Source organism: Leucoraja erinacea, unplaced genomic scaffold (assembly GCF_028641065.1).
Source record: "Leucoraja erinacea ecotype New England unplaced genomic scaffold, Leri_hhj_1 Leri_972S, whole genome shotgun sequence".
Classification (NCBI taxonomy): domain Eukaryota; kingdom Metazoa; phylum Chordata; class Chondrichthyes; order Rajiformes; family Rajidae; genus Leucoraja; species Leucoraja erinaceus.
Genome location: NW_026576919.1, coordinates 1 through 20051, shown reverse-complemented (window position 1 = coordinate 20051; position 20051 = coordinate 1). Strand labels below are relative to the sequence as shown.

Below are 20051 nucleotides of genomic sequence, written 5' to 3'. Positions count from 1 at the left end.
AGTACACAGTTACAATTTTGTTGTTGTGATACTTAATTTAAACTAGCATTCATGAAATCTTAAATGATAACATCATATATTTATTTTATATATTTGCACATTTTCATTTTACCTATACAGTGAGTTACTTAATTTACAAACCTAATCTGACTCCTGGTTTGCATATCCTGCCTGATCATCTAACAGTAACAGGTGTAACAGGTTTAGGCGTTGACTCAACTGTTGGCTTGTTTGGCTCTGTTTTAGTACCCTGACTTTGACCAGAGGAACCTGTTTCTTTGTCTGTACTAACTGAACTTTGTGTTTCAATCACAGTGGTCTCTTCCAACTCAGATAAAGACTCAGGGATTAGGACTTCATGCTCAGTTGTTGGTTCATCTTTAGCTGGAATTATTTGATCAACATGAATACTTTTGATCCTATCTCCAACTTCAACTAAGTATGTTTTTGTTCCACACATTTCCACCATTTCCCCAACATCCCATTTGTCTCGACTGGACTTGTTGGCAGGAGTGAGAACACAAACCTGCTTATCTGGCTTGAAATACCTCTCCTTTTTGTGGGAGTCATAATGGCGTTTTTGACTTAATTGTTTTTGTTCAAATCTCAAAGCTAAATTAGGTTGAACTAGACTTAGGCGGATTCTTAGCCTTCTCTTCATCAACAGTTCTACAGGTGAATAACCTGTAGTTGTGTGTGGTGTGGTTCTGTACTTCAGCAAGAAACTAGCCAAACGATGTTTCGTGCTGAGCTTTGAACTACCCTGCAAAACATGTTTCTTGAGAGCATCTTTGACAACTTTAACAGACCTTTCCGCCACCCCATTGGAGGCTGGATGGTCTAGGGGAACAAGTGTGTGTTTTACACTATTCCGCTGCATGAACTCTTTGAACTATTCTGAACGAAACTGAGGCTCGTTATCAGACACAAGTTCTTCTAATAAACCATGGCATGCAAAAATGAATCTCAACTCATCTATGGTACACTCAGTAGTAGTGCTTGATCCCACAAGGCAGAGTCCTACCGACTGCGAAGGGCCGTGAAGGACGCAAAAAGGAGGTACAGGGACAAGATGGAGTCACAGATGGAGCAGCAGGACACCAGGCGCCTGTGGCAGGGGCTACGGATTGTAACCAACTACCGGAGCACCCCACCCTCATCCGCAAGTGCCGGCACCTCCCTAGCTGACGACCTGAACTCCTTTTACGCTCGTTTCGAGATGGGCAACACCACCCCAGGTCTGATGACTATCGACAATACCGCCAGCGGGCTGGCTACCGAAGCTGAAGGGAGGAATGTGCACACATTCTCGCTCTCCGAGCACGACGTGAGGAGGGCTCTGACACGGGTGAACACGAGAAAAGCTGCAGGCCCCGATGGCATCTCGGGGCGAGTACTCAAGTCCTGTGCTACGCAGCTAGCTCCGGTGCTCACTACAGTATTGAACCTCTCCCTGGACAAGCCTGCTTCAAAAAAATCCATCATTGCACCGGTACCAAAAAATGTCTCCCCAGCCTGTCTGAATGACTACCGTCCGGTGGCCCTTACCTCGGTAGTCATGAAATGCTTTGAGAGGCTGGTGAAGAAACACATCTGCGCCTTCCTCCCTCGGAACATGGACCCGTTGCAGTTCACATACCATCAAGATGGGAGGGAATACATCGAAGTCCCTCACCCTGAGCACAGGATCGCCCCAGGGTTGCATCCTCAGCCCCCTATTGTACTCCCTGTACACACATGACTGTGTGGCTAGGTTCAGCTCCAACTCAATAATTAAGTTTGCTGATGACACAGTGGTGGTGCGCCTGATCTCAGACAACGATGAGAAGGCCTACCGGGAGGAGGTGGCTGATCTAGCACTCTGGTGCCAGGATAACAGCCTCCTCTTGAACATCAAAAAAACAAAGGAGCTGATCATGGACTTTAGGAGGGCACATCATCTGAGGACGTACACTCCATTGAGGATAAATGGGGATCCTGTGGATAGGGTGAACTGTTTTAAATATCTGGGAGTCCACATCTCTGAGGATATGACATGGACATCACACGCCTCAGCACTCGTGAGTAAGGCAAGGCAGCGCCTTTACCACCTCAGGCAATTGAGGAAATTCAGAGTGTCTCCGAGGATCCTCCAGTGCTTCTACTCAGCGGCGGTGGAAAGCATCTTGTCCGGGAACATTACCATCTGGTTTGGGAATTGCTCTGCCCAGGACAAGAAGGCTCTGCAGAGAGTAGTGCGTTCGGCCGAACGCACTATGGGAACTTCACTCGCCCCCCCTGCAGGAACTATACATCAGAAGGTGCAACTCCAGAGCCAATAAAATCATGAGAGACCCCTTCCACCCCTGCAACGGACTGTTCCAGCTGCTACGGTCAGGCAAACGCCTCAGTTTCCATGCTGTGAGAACGGAGAGGTTGAGAAGGAGTTTCTTCCCAGAGGCCATTCGGACTGTAAATCTCACCAGGGACTAAATTTACTGAACGTTTTTCCTTCCAATATTTAATATGTAAAAGAATATGTGTGTGTTTATGTGTTTATAGTTTGGTTGTTTGTTTGTTTGTCTTTTTGCACAAAGTCCGCGAGCATTGCCACTTTTCATTTCACTGCAGATCTCGTATGTGCATGTGACAAATAAACTTGACTTGACTTGACACATGCTTCACCTCAATCCATTTGGAATGACTATCTACTTGTACCAGAAAGTGATCATTACCCTTTTCACAAAAATCTACATGAAAAGGTCTACTTGGCCATGACCAGTGTTGCAGTGGTGTTTTTGGTGGTTTACTCAGGCAATTTTGGCAGACGCTACATTTGCTCACCAGTGACTCGATGTCACTGTCAATACCAGGCCAATACACAAAACTTCTGGCAATTGACTTCATGCTCACAATGCCAGGATGTTCGGCATGAAGTGCGTTCATCATTTTGTTTCTCAAAGACTATGGTACAGGGGTGGGGTGTATGGTTTTGTTCGTCTTTTATTATTTTAATTTTAATCATAAAATGAACATGTTTAAAATACCAAGGAGTAAAAAAGATTCAATGAAATAATCCTCCCCGACTGACGGCCACAATTAAAACATAAGTAATGCGACTCGAGAATGTACATTAAACTCGCACAAAAAGCAGTCGCAACAAAGTCATTAAAAGGTTAGTTAACATTAGAATTAACTTTTTTTTTTCATTTTCTTGAAGTTAGTACTTTGTAGTTAGATTTTTACAAAATAATGTACATTTTGAAGTATATCTAATTGATGTTTCTTGGATGCGGCCTTATTAGATAACAGCTAACTTAATGCGGCATTCCAATATGAAAAGGTTCCCCACCCCTGCTCTGGTACAATCACTCTGTAACCCCACTTAATGCATCCCTGCTCACATGATAATTCATGGCGTCGATTATAGAAAGGCTTCAGCTCTGAGTTCAGAACTGAGTTCAATCCACTATCGATTTCAGTCCATCCGTTCAATGTCTGTTCATAGACCCACTTCAGGACAGTGTCTTTCTTTGTTCCTGCTGCAATTTCTGTTGCAGTCACTGGAAAGTCTTCATCTACAACTTGCAGTATGTAGATTGAGTTCTCACTTCCTAGAGTTCTCATGGGACAACCGGGACAACGCATCTGCAACTGCGTTGTACTTGGAGCTTCTGTACTCCACCTTGTAGTCATACTGGGACAGCAACATTGCCCAGCGCTGCATCCTTGATGCCGCCATGGAAGGTATAGCTGACTTGGGACCAAGTATCACTAGTCGTGGCTTGTGATCAGATCAGTCACTAGGGTGAATGGTCTGCCGAGAAGAAACTGATGGAATTTCTTGATTCTGAACACGATGCTGAGTGCTGCCTTTTCTATTTATGCATAGTCGCGTTCACTCGATGACAGGGTGCGGGATGCAAAAGCAATAGACTTTTCCTGTCCGTCATTCATTATGTGGGAGATCACTGCACCTACACCATAACTTGAAACATCACAAGCAAGTTTCATCTCGCGTGTCGTATCATAGTGAACAAGAAGTTTGTCACTTGTCAGGTTTTCCTTGCAAATGTCAAATGCACGTTGTTGTTCCTTTCCCCACGTCCATTGCAAGCCAAAGTAAGGCATAAGTGTTAGCTGTTAATTGGACAAATCATCCTCAGCAAATTAACAATCTCTTTGAAAGGGAGTGGGTGTTTAAGCTGTCAGGACATTTTATTATTTGCCAAAATATACATCTCAATAGCATAATGATAGAAAACTTACTTTTCCACACACCACTCGTAAGTCTGGAGATTTTTTTTAATGATAAATTTAGCTTCAGAAGCGTTTTCTTTTTGCATTTCCCAATGTCGTCTGCAATCTCAAGTTTGTGGACGACACAACCCTGATTGGACTGATCCAGGATGGGGAGAAATCTGCCTACAGACAGGAAGTGTCACAGCTGGCGTCCTGGTGCCGTAGCAACAACCTAGAGTTCAATGCTCTTAAGACTGTGGAATTGATTGTAGACTTTAGGAGAGCCCCCCCTCCCCTCACCCCACTCACCATCAACAACACCACAGTCATATCTGGAGTTTTTTAAGTTCCTGGGAACCGTCATCTCCAAGGACCTTAAGTGGGGGGCTACCATCGACTCCACAGTCAAAAAGGCACAACAGAGGATATACTTCCTGCGGCAGCTGAGGAAGCACAATCTGCCACAGGCAATGATGGTCCAATTCTACACGGCCATTGTAGAGTCTGTTCTCACCTTCTCCATCATGGTCTGGTTTGGCTCAGCCATCAAGCACGACACCTGGAGGCTGCACGTCCGATCAGCAGAGAAGATTATTGGCTGCAACCTTCCCTCCATTGATGTTCTGTACACTGCAAGGGCCAGGAAGCGAGCGGGCAAGATCATCTCTGACTCCTCTCACCCTGGCCACAAACTCTTTGAATCACTTCCTTCTGGAAGGCGACTCTGGACTGCCAAAGCTGCCACAGCCAGACATAAACAGTTTTTATCCAAGAGTAGTTGCTCTACTCAACAGCCAAAAACTGTAGCCTCCCTTTGATCTGATATTTTGTTGGTTCACATGCTTGATCAATGGTGTTTTATCATTAATAATTTAATATTATTTGTTAAGCACCTTATTAATATTTATATGTTCCCAAGACATCATAAAACAGGAGTCATTAAATACACTAAATTCACACGTATGTCAAAACCAAGCAAATAAAGTTAATAAACAATTCAACACCTCACTGGTCTTGTGGGAATAGATATGTCTTCAGGAGCACAGCAAGAAGCAAATTTCACTTGCATGTGCAATTCATTCCACAATCTCGGAGCCGACAAGCAAACGGTCCCCTTTTCCGCTTAGTCTGGCTCAATCAGTAACAGCTGATAACCTGAGAGAGCTCTCACAGTTTGACCCTCAGATTTAGGACCACAATTATTTACAGCGCAAAAAAAGAATTTTAAAACAAATCCTTTGAACAGCAGGTTTTTAACAAAAGGTAAATAAGTTTTATTATTTTAATGTGTTTCCTGAGTCATTAACTGTCACTGTATGTCATGCTGGAGGGAGCACCAAGCAAATTCCTTGGCCTATGTGGCCAATAAACTGGATCTCTTGATAGCTGCACTGCCGTGTCGTCACGCCCTTTGAGCCGTTGACCTTTCAGCTCTCGCACCCCCCATATTTCTCCTCAAATTCTGCAGTAGCAACACCCCGATTTCCACATTATTTACAGCGCAAATATTTACCATTTTGGCGGTTTTTAACAAAGTGGTCAAAGGTAAAAACTATTTGTGCTTACCATAAGGAACTCTTGTGCGAAGTTCAGAGTCATCAAGTCATTCAAAGAATCAGTGCAATCATAGTAAAATAACTTGCAGTCTTTTTACTAAGTGAGAACATGTTACAAAACTTACCGTTCAGCGGCGCCTTGCAATTCTGCCACTGTATGCCGTGTGCGCGTGTTCTGGCCCCTTGATGCAACCCCCCCCTATTCAAGCAGTAGCAACATTATTTTGTTTTCAAATGAAATTTTATAGAGGGGTGCAATCAAGTTAATAATTGCAGGGGGGGTTACAATACTTACCTTCAGGGGCGCTGCAATTCTGCCACTGGGGTGTTGAGGGGGGGGGGCAGGGTTAAAACGCGGTTTTCTCCGACCTGGTCCTGGATTATATTTTGTTGGAGTGCAAGCATTAGTTGAAGAATCATTCCGGCAGCCGTTCTGTGTGTTTTCAAAAATAAATTGCCCAACAAGTTAATCGCTGGAGTGATTTTAAAATCAGCTTCTGAAGCCGTCAATGCTGACAACGGGACGGATTTTACGTAGGGGACAGGTAAAAGAAAGTAGTTTATTTTCATGTATAAAAGTTTTTCTTAAGATGCATTTAATTCACATTTTAAGTTGCGAAACAGTGATTTTTTTTCCCGTACGAACTGGCAGTGTTTTTGCTGCCGATATGGGGGACTAAATCAACGCAACGTCCAATTGATTGCGTTCCAGAAAAACCCACTCACAAGCTGATTTAAATGGCCATTAATTTACAGGTATTAAACATTAAATTCCTTCCATTTGGCCTATAAACCCACGACAATGAGATTTAAAAATTATGTTATATTGTGAATTCTTGTGTGAATGTTGTTTGGACACTTAGGCTATTTAAAAATGTTAATCTATTCTTAAGAAATGGATAGATGTTTAGATCTAGTAATTGAATTTTATAATTATCTACAATTGGGTAACTAACTAATTATATGCTTTAATTTCAGGTCATCCAAGTCTGAAGAAGTGTTTCGGCCCGAAACGTTACCTATCTCCTTCGCTCCATAGATGCTGCTGCACCCGCTGAGTTTCTCCAGCATTTTTGTGTACCTTCGATTTTCCAGCATCTGCAGTTCCTTCTTGAACAAGATTGTTTCATATTTATTTCAGAATTCTTCAATCTATAACTGAAAATTTCTTTCAGTTCTCTTAATTTTTAAGAAAGCTATGGGCTTTTGACTGTTCTCGATCTCAGCTTTTGTGTTAAGTCAATGAAAAAGCAATCGGGAACAAGATGCTAATTTCTGAGTATGAAAATGGCCATAACTTTTTTAATACTGAAGATATGAAAGTGAATTAGGTGTCAAATTAAACTTCTTTTTATGCTTTATCTGATGGGATAAATTACAGACTTGATTTTTTAAATCTCAAAATTTTGTAACATTGTTACTTTTAGCAACAGTGGAAACCATTGGAATAAAAGCAACGTTAATTTGCTTTTCAATAAATATTTTATAAATGGCAAAGTATTACTGTATAGAATTAGCACAAAAATCCACACCGTCTTATCTTTAAAGATCGCAAAGTCAATAAATTGAAAGTGATTCCCAAGCTTTCTGCACAACAGCAGCTTAGAATGTTTTCAATACAAAACCAGTAAAATAACCCCCAAAAGATAAATATTTCATTTCTCATACAGCTAAACAAATCTTTATAAGAAATGGTACCTGAAATATCTCTTTGCTTAGCACTGTGTGCAAACAGCACATAAACAGTGATTGATAAGCCGATGACATGTAACATTGCCTAACCTCTAGTTTGACTTGCTCTTTGCCTGACATTTTCATTTTGTAAACGTGCTCAACATGGCTTCCCTGAGCTTCTTTCTTGCCACTTGACCTTGGCTTCTGCTTCAGCAAGGGAAGCTGCTTGATGATTGGCCGCAACGCCCCTCGGAGACTGCATCTGATTTGCCGCCGAGTTATCGGCACATTATGTGATTGGGCGCAGCCCCCTTGGAGACAGCGGCTGATTGGCCACCAAATAATTCGGCACAAAACATTGAAAAATTAGAAAAGAAAAAAATCGGAATTCCGATTTAAATCAGAAGAATATCATGCCTGTATTCTTTGTGTGAAATGGGGTCCGACTCGAGCCATCGTGCCCGCCAACTCATTGTGACGTCATCAGTCGAAGAAAGTCAGCTTAAAAGTTATTTTTAAAAAAAACTTTAATCACCAAAAAGTCATAAAATAATGCATCGAATCGTAAGAGAACCTGATCACGGGGAAAAATGCGAGAATATATAAACATTTTATCGTTGCCGCGTAGCGTTTTCACAAAAATATAAGACACAAACATATGACAGCTAGCAACCCCCGCCCGCGAGCTGTCAAACGCCTCACCGCTGTACGGGCAGTCATAGGGCTGGCCACTGATGTGCACGCGCTGGTGAGACAGGGCGTGGGAGGCCACAGCACAGCGCTCTCCTCACACTGGGCTTTGGAAGGGACGGTTACCGGCGTGCACCCGCTGGTGGGACAGCAGTCTGTCGGAGCGGGTGAAGCCCTTGCCGCATTGGTTACAGATGAAGGGTCGCTCGCCGGTGTGGGTGCGCTGGTGCACCAGCAGGCTGTGGGACTGGGTGAAGCCCTTGCCGCAGTCGTTGCAGGTGTAGGGGCGCTCGCCGGTGTGGGTACGCTGGTGAGACAGCAGTCTGTCGGAGCGGTTGAAGCCCTTGCCACACTGGGTACAGGTGTAGGGACGCTCGCCAGTGTGGGTGCGCTGGTGCTCCAACACCCCGGTGGAGCGGGTGAAGCCCTTGCCACACTGGTCGCAGGTGTAAGGGCGCTCACCAGTGTGGGTGCGCTGGTGCACCAACAGGTTGCTAGAGTGGATGAAGCCCTTGCCGCACTGGCCGCAGGTGTAGGGACGCTCCCCGGTGTGTATGTGCTGGTGTTCCAGCAGGATGCTGGAGCAAGTGAAGCCCTTGCCGCAGTCGCTGCAGGTGTAGGGCCGCTCCCCGGTGTGCAGACGCCTGTGGATCTTCAGGTTGGTGGATGACTTGAAGCCTTTGCCGCAGTCGGAGCAGGTGTAGGGCTGCTCACTGCTGTGCACCCGCCGGTGCCGCCATAGCCCCGACCACAGGGCAAAGCTCTTGTCGCAGGAGGAGCAGTCATAGGGCTTCTCGCCCGTGTGCACCCGCCGGTGGTCCTTCAGGTGATTCGCTGTCTTGAAGCCTTTGCCGCAATCGGAGCAGGTGAAGGGCCTCTCGCCGGAGTGCACGCGGTTGTGCCGCAGCAGTTTGTCGTAGCTGGCGAAGTTCTTGCCGCACTCCGAGCAGTCAAAGGGACGTTCTCCCGTGTGCAACCGCCGGTGGGTCTCCAGCTGGCATGCACTCTGCCAGGCCTTGCCACACACGTCACACTCATAACGCTTCTCCATGTTGTGCCCCGTCATCGGGTCCTCCATCGAAGCTCAGCCCCTCGAGGCTCAGCCCGCACACCGAGCTGATTGGGGGTGGGGGGGGGGCTCACCCAGGCCGCCCTCAATGGCTCCTCACGTCACCGTCTCTCCGTCCACATCATCGGCTCCTAAACCCTGTAGGAGGGGAGCACAGAGAGTCAATAAGCTGGCAAACAGGACATTACTAATGCTTACTAAATTAGAGATTAATAATAATAATAATGGATGGGATTTATATAGCGCCTTTCTAGATACTCAAGGCGCTTTACATCGCATTATTCATTCACTCCTCAGTCACACTCGGTGGTGGTGAGCTACTTCTGTAGCCACAGCTGCCGTGTGGCAGACTGACGGAAGCGTGGCTGCTAATCTGCGCCTACGGCCCCTCCGACCACCACCAGTCATTCACACACATTCACACACAGGCAAAGGTGGGTGAAGTGTCTTGCCCAAGGACACAACGACAGTATGCACTCCAAGCGGGATTCGAACCGGCTACCTTCCGGTCGCCAGCCGAACACTTAGCCCATTGCACCACCTGTCGCCCTAATGGAGCAGATGTGCTTGTATACTCTGGAGTTTAGAAGGATGAGAGGTTATCTCATTGAGACATATAAGATTGTTAAGGGCTTCGACACGCTAGAGGCTGGAAACATGTTCCCGATGTTGGGGGAGTCCAGAACCAGGGGCCACAGTTTAAGAATAAGGAGTAAGCCATTTAGAACGGAGACAAGGAAACACTTTTTCTCACAGAGAGTGGTGAGTGTGGAATTCTCTGCCTCAGAGGGCGGTGGAGGCAGGTTTTCTGGATGCTTTCAAGAGAGAGCTAGATAGGGCTCTTAAAAATAGCAGAGTCAGGGGATATGGGGAGAAGGCAGGAGCGGGGTGCAGGATTGGGGATGATCAGCCATGATCACATTGAATGGCGGTGCTGGTTCGAAGGGCGAATGGCCTCCTCCTGCACCTATTGTCTATTGTGAACATTGCTAGTGATTGAAGGGGCGGGGGGGGGGGGGGGGGGCAGGGCGTGAGAGGAGAGGGGGAGGGTAGAGGGTGGGAGGGTGAAGGGGGAATGGGGGATGGGGAGTGGGGTGAAGGAGGCCAGAGGTGGTAAGGGGATGAGGACGGTGGAAGTGAGGGGAGGGGGAGCAGGGAGGGTGGAGTAAGTGGGGTAGAGGGGGCAAGTGAGAGAATGAGGGAGTTGCACCGATCTGGGGGCGGCGAGTATCCGGGCACTGTGTCGAGCCACCCGCCCACAAGTCAGCCAGCTCACGACCGGCGCCCTGACATCACCCCCAATCCGAGGGGGAATGACGGCACCGTGTTGGGGGGTGGCATGCATAATGGGAAGAAGGTCACACAGTGCTGGAGTAACTCAGCGGGTCGGGCAGCGTCTGTGGGGAATGTGGATAGGCAAAATTTGCCCTTCGAGCCAGCACCACCATTCAATATGATCATGGATGATCATCCAGAATCAGTACCGTTCCTGCTTTCCCCATGTATCCCCTGATTCCATTAGCCCACAGATAAATCTAACTCTCTCTTGAAAACATCCAGTGAATTGGCCTCCACTGCCTTCTACGGCAGAGAATTCCAGATTCATAAACTCTCTGGATGAAAAGGTTTTTCTTCATCTCAGTCCTAAATCGCCCACCCATTATTCTTAAACCGTGACCACTGGTTCTGGACTCCCCGACATCGGGAACATCGACAAGTAGCCAAATGTCCTGAAACATTGCCCATATTTTTTCCCCAGCACTTTGTGCCTATCTTTGGCAGACACAAGGAACTGCAGATGCTGGTTCAAACACAAAAAGACACAGTGCTGGAGTAACACAGCAGGCCAGGCAGCATCATCTCTGGTCAACGTGGATAGGTGACGTTTCAGGTCTGCAGACGGGTTATGACCCAAAAAACTTCCTTTTTCCGTGTTCTCCAGATGCTGCCTGACCCGTTGAGTGACTCCAGCACTCGGTGACCTTCTTCCCATGATGCACCCCGCCCCCCACGTGACTCTGCGCAATGGCAGGGGCGGTGACGTCAGGGCGCCGTGTGTGCAGATGATGTCGTGACGCAGGACAGCGTCTGCGGTGCCCGGGTGCTCGGCGCCCCCCCACACCCCTCACCCCCACGCCACCTCCTACCACACCCCATTTCACCCCTCATCCTTCTGCGATCCAAGGATGAGACCCAGCCAACTCAACCTCTCCCTGTGGGGTGGTGGGGGGTGAGGTGGTGAGGCGGGTTGTGGGAGAGGGGGGTCTGTGGGAGAGGGGGGGAGGGAGTGCTGCTGACGAGGGGGGGGGTGGAGTGCGGGGGATGAGGGGGGTGAGTATGTGAGCATGTGAGGATGGAGGGGAGGGGTGTGTGAGTGAGTGGGTGAGGGGATGCACGTGGTGGGGGGTGAGGGGTCAGGGGGTGAGGAGGTGTGGGATGGGGTGAATACGTGAGTGGGGGAGGGGTGTGCGAGGTGAGGTGGGTATGGGTGGGTATGGGGTGTGGGTGAGAGGGGTTGGGGGAGGGGTGAGGGGGGCTGCGGGGTGTGAACGGGCTGAGGCGGGTGAGGGGGGGTGTGTGGGGTGAGGGATGAGGGCAGATTGGGTGAGGGTGAAGTGGGCGAGGGGTGTGAGGGAGTAGGAGGTGAGAGGGGGTGAGTTAGGGGTTGAGGGGGGGGTGGTAGGGGGGTGAGATGGGGTGAAAGGGGGTTGAGGAGAGGGTGAGAGGATGAGGGGGGTGATGGAGGAGGGGGCGATGGAGGAGAGGGGTGAGTGTGGTGAGGGGGTGAGGGATTAAGGGGTGGAGGGGAGGAGGGGAGGAGTGGATAAGGGTGAGTGGGGTAAGGGGGTGAGGCAGGTGAAGGGGGTGTGGGGAATGAGGGGTGAGGAGTGAGGGTGAGGGGGGAAGGGTGAGGAGGAGGGGTGGAGGGGATGAGGGGAGTGAGGATGAAGGTGGGTGACGAGGGGTGAGGGGGTCAGGGGGGGTTGGGGTGAGGGGTTGAAGGGGGAATGAGGGTGGTGAAGGGGAAGGGGGGTTGAGGGGGTGAAGGTGGGGATGAGGGAGGAGGGGTGGGTGAGGGGTGGGAGAGGGGTGAGAGGGTGACTGGGGTGAGGAGGGTGGTGAGGGAAGGGGGTGAAGGGAGGGGGAGGGGGGGGCGGTTGAGGAGCATGAGGGGTGAGAGGCGGCAGGGCTGTGATGGGATTACATAGAAACATGGACACATAGAAAATAGGTGCAGGAGGAGGCCATTCGGCCCTTCGAGCAAGCACCGCCATTCATTGCGATCATGCCTGATCGTCCCCAATCAATAACCCGTGCCTGCCTTCTCCCCATATCCCTTGATTCCACTAGCCCCGAGAGCTCTATCTAACTCTCTCTTAAATCCATCCAGTGACTTGGCCTCCACTGACCTCTGTGGCAGGGAATTCCACAAATCCACAACTCTCTGGGTGACGACGTTTTTTCTCACCTCAGTCTTAAATGACCTCCCCTTTACTCTAAGACTGTGGCCCCTGGTTCTGGACTCGTCCAACATTGGGAACATTTTTCCTGCATCTAGCTTGTCCAGTCCTTTTAAAATGTTATATGTTTCTATAAGATCCCCCTCATCCTTCTAAACTCCAGTGAATACAAGCCTAGTCTTTTCAATCTTTCCTCATATGACAGTCTTACTGTCCCAGGGATCAATCTCGTGAATCTACGCTGCTCTGCCTCAATCACAAGGATGTCCTTCCTCAAATTAGGAGACCAAAACTGTACACAATGCTCCAGATGTGGTCTCACCAGAGCCCTATACAACTGCAGAAGAACCTCTCTGCTCCTATACTGAAATCCTCCTGTAATGAAGGCCAACATTCCATTAGCTTTCTTCACTGCCTGCTGTACCTGTAAGCCAACTTTCAGTGACCGGTATATAAGGACGCCCAGGTCTCGCTGAACCTACCCCTTACCTAACCTAACCCCATTGAGATAATAATCTGTCCCCTTGTTTTTGCCACCAAAGTGGATAACCTCACATTTATCTATATTATACTGCATCTGCCACGCATCTGCCCACTCACTCAACCTGTCCAGGTCACCCTGCAACCTCCTAACATCCTCTTCACAGTTCACACTGCCACCCAGCTTTGTGTCATCTGCAAACCTGCTAGTGTTGCTTCTAATTCCCTCTTCCAAATCATTAATAAATGGTAAACAATTGCGGCCCCAACACCGAGCCTTGCGGCACTCCACTCGCCACTGCCTGCCATTCTGAAAAGGACCCGATCACTCCTACTCTTTGCTACCTGTCTGCCAACCAATTTTCTATCCACGTCAACACCCTACCCCCAATACCATGTGCTCTTTTTAGTCACCAGTCTCCCGTGCAGGACCCTATCAAAGGCTTTCTGAAAGTCTGGATACACTACATCCACTGGCTCCCCTTCATTCATTTTACTTGTCACATCCTCAAAAAAATCCAGAAGATTAGTCAAGCATGCTGGCTTGGACTAATCCTTTTACTGCTATCCAAATGCCCCATTATTTCCTCTTTAATAATTGACTCCAGCATCTTTCCCACCACTGAAGTCAGGCTAACTGGTCTGTAATTCCCAGTTTTCTCTCTCGCTCCTTTCTTGAAAAGTGGGATAACATTAGCTATCCTCCAATGCACAGGAACTGATCCTGAATCTATTGAACATTGGAAAAGGATCACCAATGCGTCCACTATTTCTAGAGCCATCTCCCTCAGGACCCTGATGGGATGCAGACCATCAGGTCCAGGGGATTTATCATCCTTCAGTCCCATTAGCCTACCCAATACTATTTCTCGCCTAATAATTTACATTTGTATTTCAGTTCACGACCCCGACCCTTTAGATCGTGTGTCTCTTGTGGTGAGGTGTGTGAGGGGGTTGAGGAGGGGAGGGAGGCGAGGAGGGGGGAGGGCGGGAGGGGGGGGGGGGGGGAGGGGGGAGAAAGGGGGTGAGGGTGAGGGGAGGGATGGAGGGAGGAGAGGAGGGTGTGGGGGTGAGGGAGGGGGGTAGGGGGGATGAGGGAGGGGGGTGAGGGGGTGAGGGTGAGAGAGTGTGGGGGATGAGGGAGGGGATGAGGGGGGGAGGGAGGGGAGGGTGAGAGGGTGGTGTGGGGGGGGTGAGAGGAGGATGAGGGGGATGAGGGGAGGAGGGGATGAGATCAGGGGGGTGGTGAGGGGGGGAGATGAGGGGGGGTATGAGGGGGGTCGGATGAGTTGAGGGAGTGGGGGGGGGGGTGAGAGGGGGGTAGCGAGGGGGGGAATGGGGGGGGTAGATGAGGGGGGAGGGGGGATAGGGGGGGAGGAGGGGGGGGGAGTGGGGGGGGTGAGATGGGGGGGAGGGTGAGAGGTGTGTGGGGGTAGATGGATGATGAGGGGGGGGGGGGGGTGAGGTGAGGGGGAGATGAGGGGGGAGGGGGGGGGGTAGAGGGGGGGGGGGGGTAGATGAGGGGGGGGGGGGGCGGTAGATGAGTTGAGGGAGATGAGGGGAGGATGAAGAGTGAAGGGGGGGGGGGTAGATGAGGGGGGGGTGAGGGGGGTAGATGAGGGGGGAGGGGGGGTAATGGGGGGGGTAAATGAGGGGGGGAATGAGGGGGGGGGGGGGTAGATGAGGGGGGGGGGGGGGGGGTGAAGGGGGGGGGGTGGGTGAGATGAGGGGGGGGATGAGGGGGGTGGAGCCGCCGCACGGACCTGGAGCCGCCGACTCGCCGTCTCGCCCACCGATCCTAGAGCTATAACATCTTTGGTCTCGCCAACCGACCGCCATCTGTCACTCGTCCGCCCAACGCCGTTACGTCTTCCCCCCCGCCCACCGTGCGCCGTGACGTCCGCCAGCCCCGCCCACCGTGCGCCGTGACGTCCGCCCACCCTGCGCCGTGACGTCACCGCCTATCCGAGGAAGAACTGTCAAGATGGCGGTTTAATTTTAAATGTGAAGTCGGCACCAACCAAAGATCTTCTAGCGGAGCTGAGCAACAAGATCTTTGTCCCGCTGCCGGAGTGACGCAGCGGGGCAGACAGACGGACGGGCAGCGTCTGTGGAGAGGAGCAACTGGGCGGCTGTGGTTTCAGCTCCACACACTGCTGCAAACTGAAGATAAAGACAAAAAATGCTGCAGTAACTTTGTCACAATAGAGTGTGGAAACAGGCCCTAAGTTCAGGTAGGAACGTTACAAAATTTTGAGATTTTAAAAATCAAGCCTGTAATTTATCCCATCAGATAAAAGCATTAAAATAACTTTAATTTGACACCTAACTCACTTTCATATCTTCAGCATGATAACGGTTATGGTCATTTTTATACTCGGAGACTAGCATCTTGTTCCCTATTGCTTTCCCATTGTCTCAACACATAGCTGTGTTCCTAAAGAGTCAATTGACATAAAACCCCAAAACTTTCTTAAAAAATAAGAGATCTGAATGAAATTTTCGGTTATTATAGATTGAAGCGTTCTGAAACAAATATGATACAACAATGTTACAAAATTCTGAGATTTTAAAAAATCAAGCCTGCAATCTATTCCATCAGATAAAGCATAAAAAGAAATTTAATTTGGCACCTAATTCACTTTCGTATCTTCAGTATTAAAAAAGTTATGGCCATTTTCATACTCGGAAATTAGCATTCTGAAACAAATATAAAAGATTTTACTTGGATGACCTGAAATTAAAGCATACTAGACCAAGTGCAGACCCGTTGGGTCTGTTTCCCCAACGGCATATTGGGGAAACAGACCCAATGATGGAAGAGGGACAGAGGGGTAGGAGGAAGGGGGCGGGTGGAGAGAGGGATGGGTGGTAGAGGGGTGAGGAGAGGGAAACATAGAAATTAAGTGCAGGAGTAGGCCATTCGGCCCTTCGAGCCTGCACCACCATTCAACCCAAACATAGCTATATTTAAGAGGGAGTTAGATGTGGCCCTTGTGGCTAAGGGGATCAGGGGGTATGGAGAGAAGGCAGGTACGGGATACTGAGTTGGATGATCAGCCATGATCATATTGAATGGCGGTGCAGGCTCGAAGGGCCGAATGGCCTACTCCTGCACCTAATTTCTATGTTTCTATGGCATTTGCGGGGGGGGGGGGGGGGATGAGGCATCACACTCACATTAACCACCCCCCAAACACACGGATGGGGGGGAGAGAGAAGAGGGGAGGGACGGGAGAGGAGGAGGAGGAAAACGGGACAGATTTGGGAGGGAAAGGAGAGCGGGGTAGGGGGTGAGAGAGGGGGAGGGGGAGAGAGCTGTGGGGGAGGGGGAAGGGGGAGAGGTGGAGAGTGGGGAGGGAGGAGGAAAGGGGTAGGGGGAGTGATGGAAGAGGGACAGAGGGGTAGGAGGAAGGGGGCGGGTGGAGAGAGGGATGGGTGGTAGAGGGGTGAGGAGAGGGAAACAGAAATTAAGTGCAGGAGTAGGCCATTCGGCCCTTCGAGCCTGCACCACCATTCAATATGATATGATATATGATATGGCTGATCATCCAACTCAGTATCCTGTACCTGCCTTCTCTCCATACCCCCTGATCCCTTTAGCCACAAGGGCCACATCTAACTCCCTCTTAAATATAGCCAATGAACTGGCCTCAACTACCTTCTGTGCCAGTGAATTCCAGAGATTCACCGCTCTCTGTGTGAAAAATGTTTTTCTCATCTCGGTCCTAAAAGATTTACCCCTTATCCTTAAACTGTGACCCCTTGTTCTGGACTTCCCCAACATCTGGAACAATCTTCCTGCATCTAGCCTGTCCAACCCCTTAAGAATTTTGTAAGTTTCTATAAGATACCCCCTCAATCTTCTAAAATCTAGTGAGTACAAGCCGAGTCTATCCAGTCTTTCTTCATATGAAAGTCCTGACATCCCAGGAATCAGTCTGGTGAACCTTCTCTGTACTGAAGAAGGGTTTCGGCCCGAAATGTTGCCTATTTCCTTCGCTCCATAGATGCTGCTGCACCCGCTGAGTTTCTCCAGCAATTTTGTGTACCTTCTCTGTACTCCCTCTATGGGAAGAATGTCTTTGAGCATTGGGCATTGTGACATCACACGATGGAACGTTCACCAGGGGCTGGGGCTGGGGCTGCTTCTATGGGTGAGATGCCAGTTTTCTTTTGAAATATTGGGGGGGGGGAGAAGGGATTTGATAAAAAATGTGTACATAAACATGACGAAATGTAATCAGGAGCGGATACTTTGAAAAAAAAGTGAAATCTCTACCGAAATGGAAAAGATCTCGGCGATTCTGCATCTGGTTTCGGAGTAGCAAGGAATCAAAGGAAGAAAGTCGGCTGGCGGCCGGCAGCCAGACGCCGGATGCCAGATGACGGACCGCGGCAGGCACACAGTTTTAATATATAACTAGACCAAGTGCAGACCCGTTGGGTCTGTTTCCCCAACGGCGTTTGCGGGGAGTGGCGGGTGGGAAGGCTGCAGCATCACACTCACATTAACCACCCCCCAAACACACAAGTGGGGGGAGGGGGGTGAGAAGAGGGGAGGGAGGGGAGAGGGAGGGAGGAGGAGGAAACGGGACAGATTTGGGAGGGAAAGGAGAGTGGGGTAGGTGCTGAGAGAGTGGAATGGGTAGAGAGATGTGGGGGAGGGGGGATGGGGGGGAGGGAGGGGAGGAGAGGGGGGGGGGGGGTGATGGAAAGAGGGGACAGAGGGGATAGGGGGAAGGGGGTGGGGGAGAGAGGGAAGGGGGGGTGGGGTAGAGAGGGAAGGGGGTGTGGGGGGAGAGAGGGGTGAGGAGAGGGAGAGGGGGAGGAGAGAAGGGGAGAGAAGTGGAAACATAGAAATTAGGTGCAGGAGTAGGCATTCAGCCCTTCGAAGGTGATGGAAAGAGGGGAAGGAGGGGAGGGAGGGGTAGCGGGAGTGGTGGAAGAGGTCAGGGGGAGTGGTGGGAATAGGGACAGAGGGGTAGGGGGAAGGAGTGGGGGAGGGGAGGGGAAGGGAGGGGCAGAGAAGAGGGGTGGGGGAGGGAGAGGGGTGGGGTAAGGGGAGAGAAGTGGAAGAGTGGGGAGGGAGGGGGGAAGGGGGAGTAGTGGAAGAAGGGGACAGAGGGGTAGGAGGAAGGGGAGGGGGGAGGAGGAAGGGGAGGGAAGGGGAGAGGGGTGGGGGTAGAGAGGGGAGGGGGGCGGGGGAGGAGAGGGATGGGTGGGAGAGGGAGAGGGGTGAGGAGAGGGAAACATAGAAATTAGGTGCAGGAGTAGGCCATTTGGCCCTTCGAGCCTGCACCACCATTCAATATGATCATGGCTGATCATCCAACTCAGTATCCTGTACCTGCCTTCTCTCCATACCCCTGATCCCTTTAGCCACAAGGGCCACATCTAACTCCCTCTTAAATATAGCCAATGAACTGGCCCTCAACTACCTTCTGTGGCAGAGAATTCCAGAGATTCACCACTCTCTGTGTGAAAAATGTTTTTCTCATCTCGGTCCCTAAACGATTTCCCCCTTATCTTTAAACTGTGACCCCTTGTTCTGGACTTCCCCAACATCTGGAACAATCTTCCTGCATCTAGCATGTCCAATCCCTTAAGAATTTTGTACGTTTCTATAAGATCCGCACTCAATCTTCTAAATTCTAGCGTGTACAAGCCGAGTCTATCCAACCTTTCTTCATATGAAAGTCCTGACATCCCAGGAATCAGTCTGGTGAACCTTTCTCTGTACTCCCTCTATGGCAAGAATGTCTTTGAGCATTGGGGCATTGTGACATCACACGATGGAACATTCAACCAGGGGGGCTGGGGCTGGGGCCTGATTCTATGGGTGAGATGGTGTTAAATATTGGGGGGGGGGGGGGGCGGGCGAAGAAGGATTTGATTAAAAAATGTGTACCATAAACACGACGGAATGTAATCAGGAGTGGATACTTAGAAAGAAAAGTGAAATCTCTAACGAAATGGAAAAGATCTCGGCCATTCTGCGTCTGGTTTCGGCGTAGCAAGGAATCAAAGGATGAAACATAGAAAAACATAGAAACATACGAAAGTAGGTGCAGGAGTAGGACATTCGGCCCTTCGAGCCTGCACCGCCATTCAATATGATCATGGCTGATCATCCAACTCAGTATCCCGTACCTGCCTTCTCTCCATACCCCATGATCCCCTTAGCCACAAGGGCCACATCTAACTCCCTCTTAAATATAGCCAATGAACTGGCCTCAACTACCCTCTGTGGCAGATAGTTCCAGAGATTCACCACTCTCTGTGTGAAAAAAGTTCTTCTCATATCTCGGTTTTAAAGGGATTTCCCCTTTATCCTTAAGCTGTGACCCCGTGTCCTGGACTTCCCTAACATCGGGAACAATCTTCCTGCATCTAGCCTGTCCAACCCCTTCAGAATTTTGTAAGTTTCTATAAGATCCCCTCTCAATCTCCTAAATTCTAGAGAGTAAAAACCAAGTCTATCCAGTCTTTCTTCATAAGACAGTCCTGACATCCCGGGAATCAGTCTGGTGAACCGTCTCTGCACTCCCTCTATGGCAATAATGTCCTTCCTCAGATTTGGGACCAAAACTGTACGCAATACTCAAGGTGTGGTCTCACCAAGACCCTGTACAACTGCAGTAGAAACCTCTCTGCTCCTATACTCAAATCCTTTTGCAATGAAAGCTAACATACCATTCGCTTTCTTTACTGCCTGCTGCACATGCATGCCTACCTTCAATGACTGGTGTACCATGACACCCAGGTCTCGCGGCATCTCCCCCTTTCCCAATCGGCCACCATTTAGATAATAGTCTGCTTTCCTGTTTTTGCCACCAAAATGGATAACCTCACATTTATCAACATTATACTGCATCTGCCCAACATTTGCCCACTCCA

At 49.6% G+C, this 20051-nt stretch overlaps 1 protein-coding gene across 1 annotated transcript in view; it reads right to left on the bottom strand.

Moving 5' to 3' along the window:
- LOC129695175 (zinc finger protein 883-like) overlaps window positions 1-15044 on the bottom strand; it is a 31505-nt gene extending 16461 nt beyond the window's left edge. The window contains exons 1-2 of the mRNA XM_055631947.1: window positions 14915-15044; window positions 8316-9348 (exon numbers count right to left, since the gene is read on the bottom strand). Of these exons, the coding sequence (XP_055487922.1) occupies window positions 8316-9219 (904 nt within the window). The 5' untranslated portion in view covers window positions 9220-9348; window positions 14915-15044. The remainder of the gene's footprint in view (window positions 1-8315; window positions 9349-14914) is intronic.
- Window positions 15045-20051: the final 5007 nt, after the last annotated feature.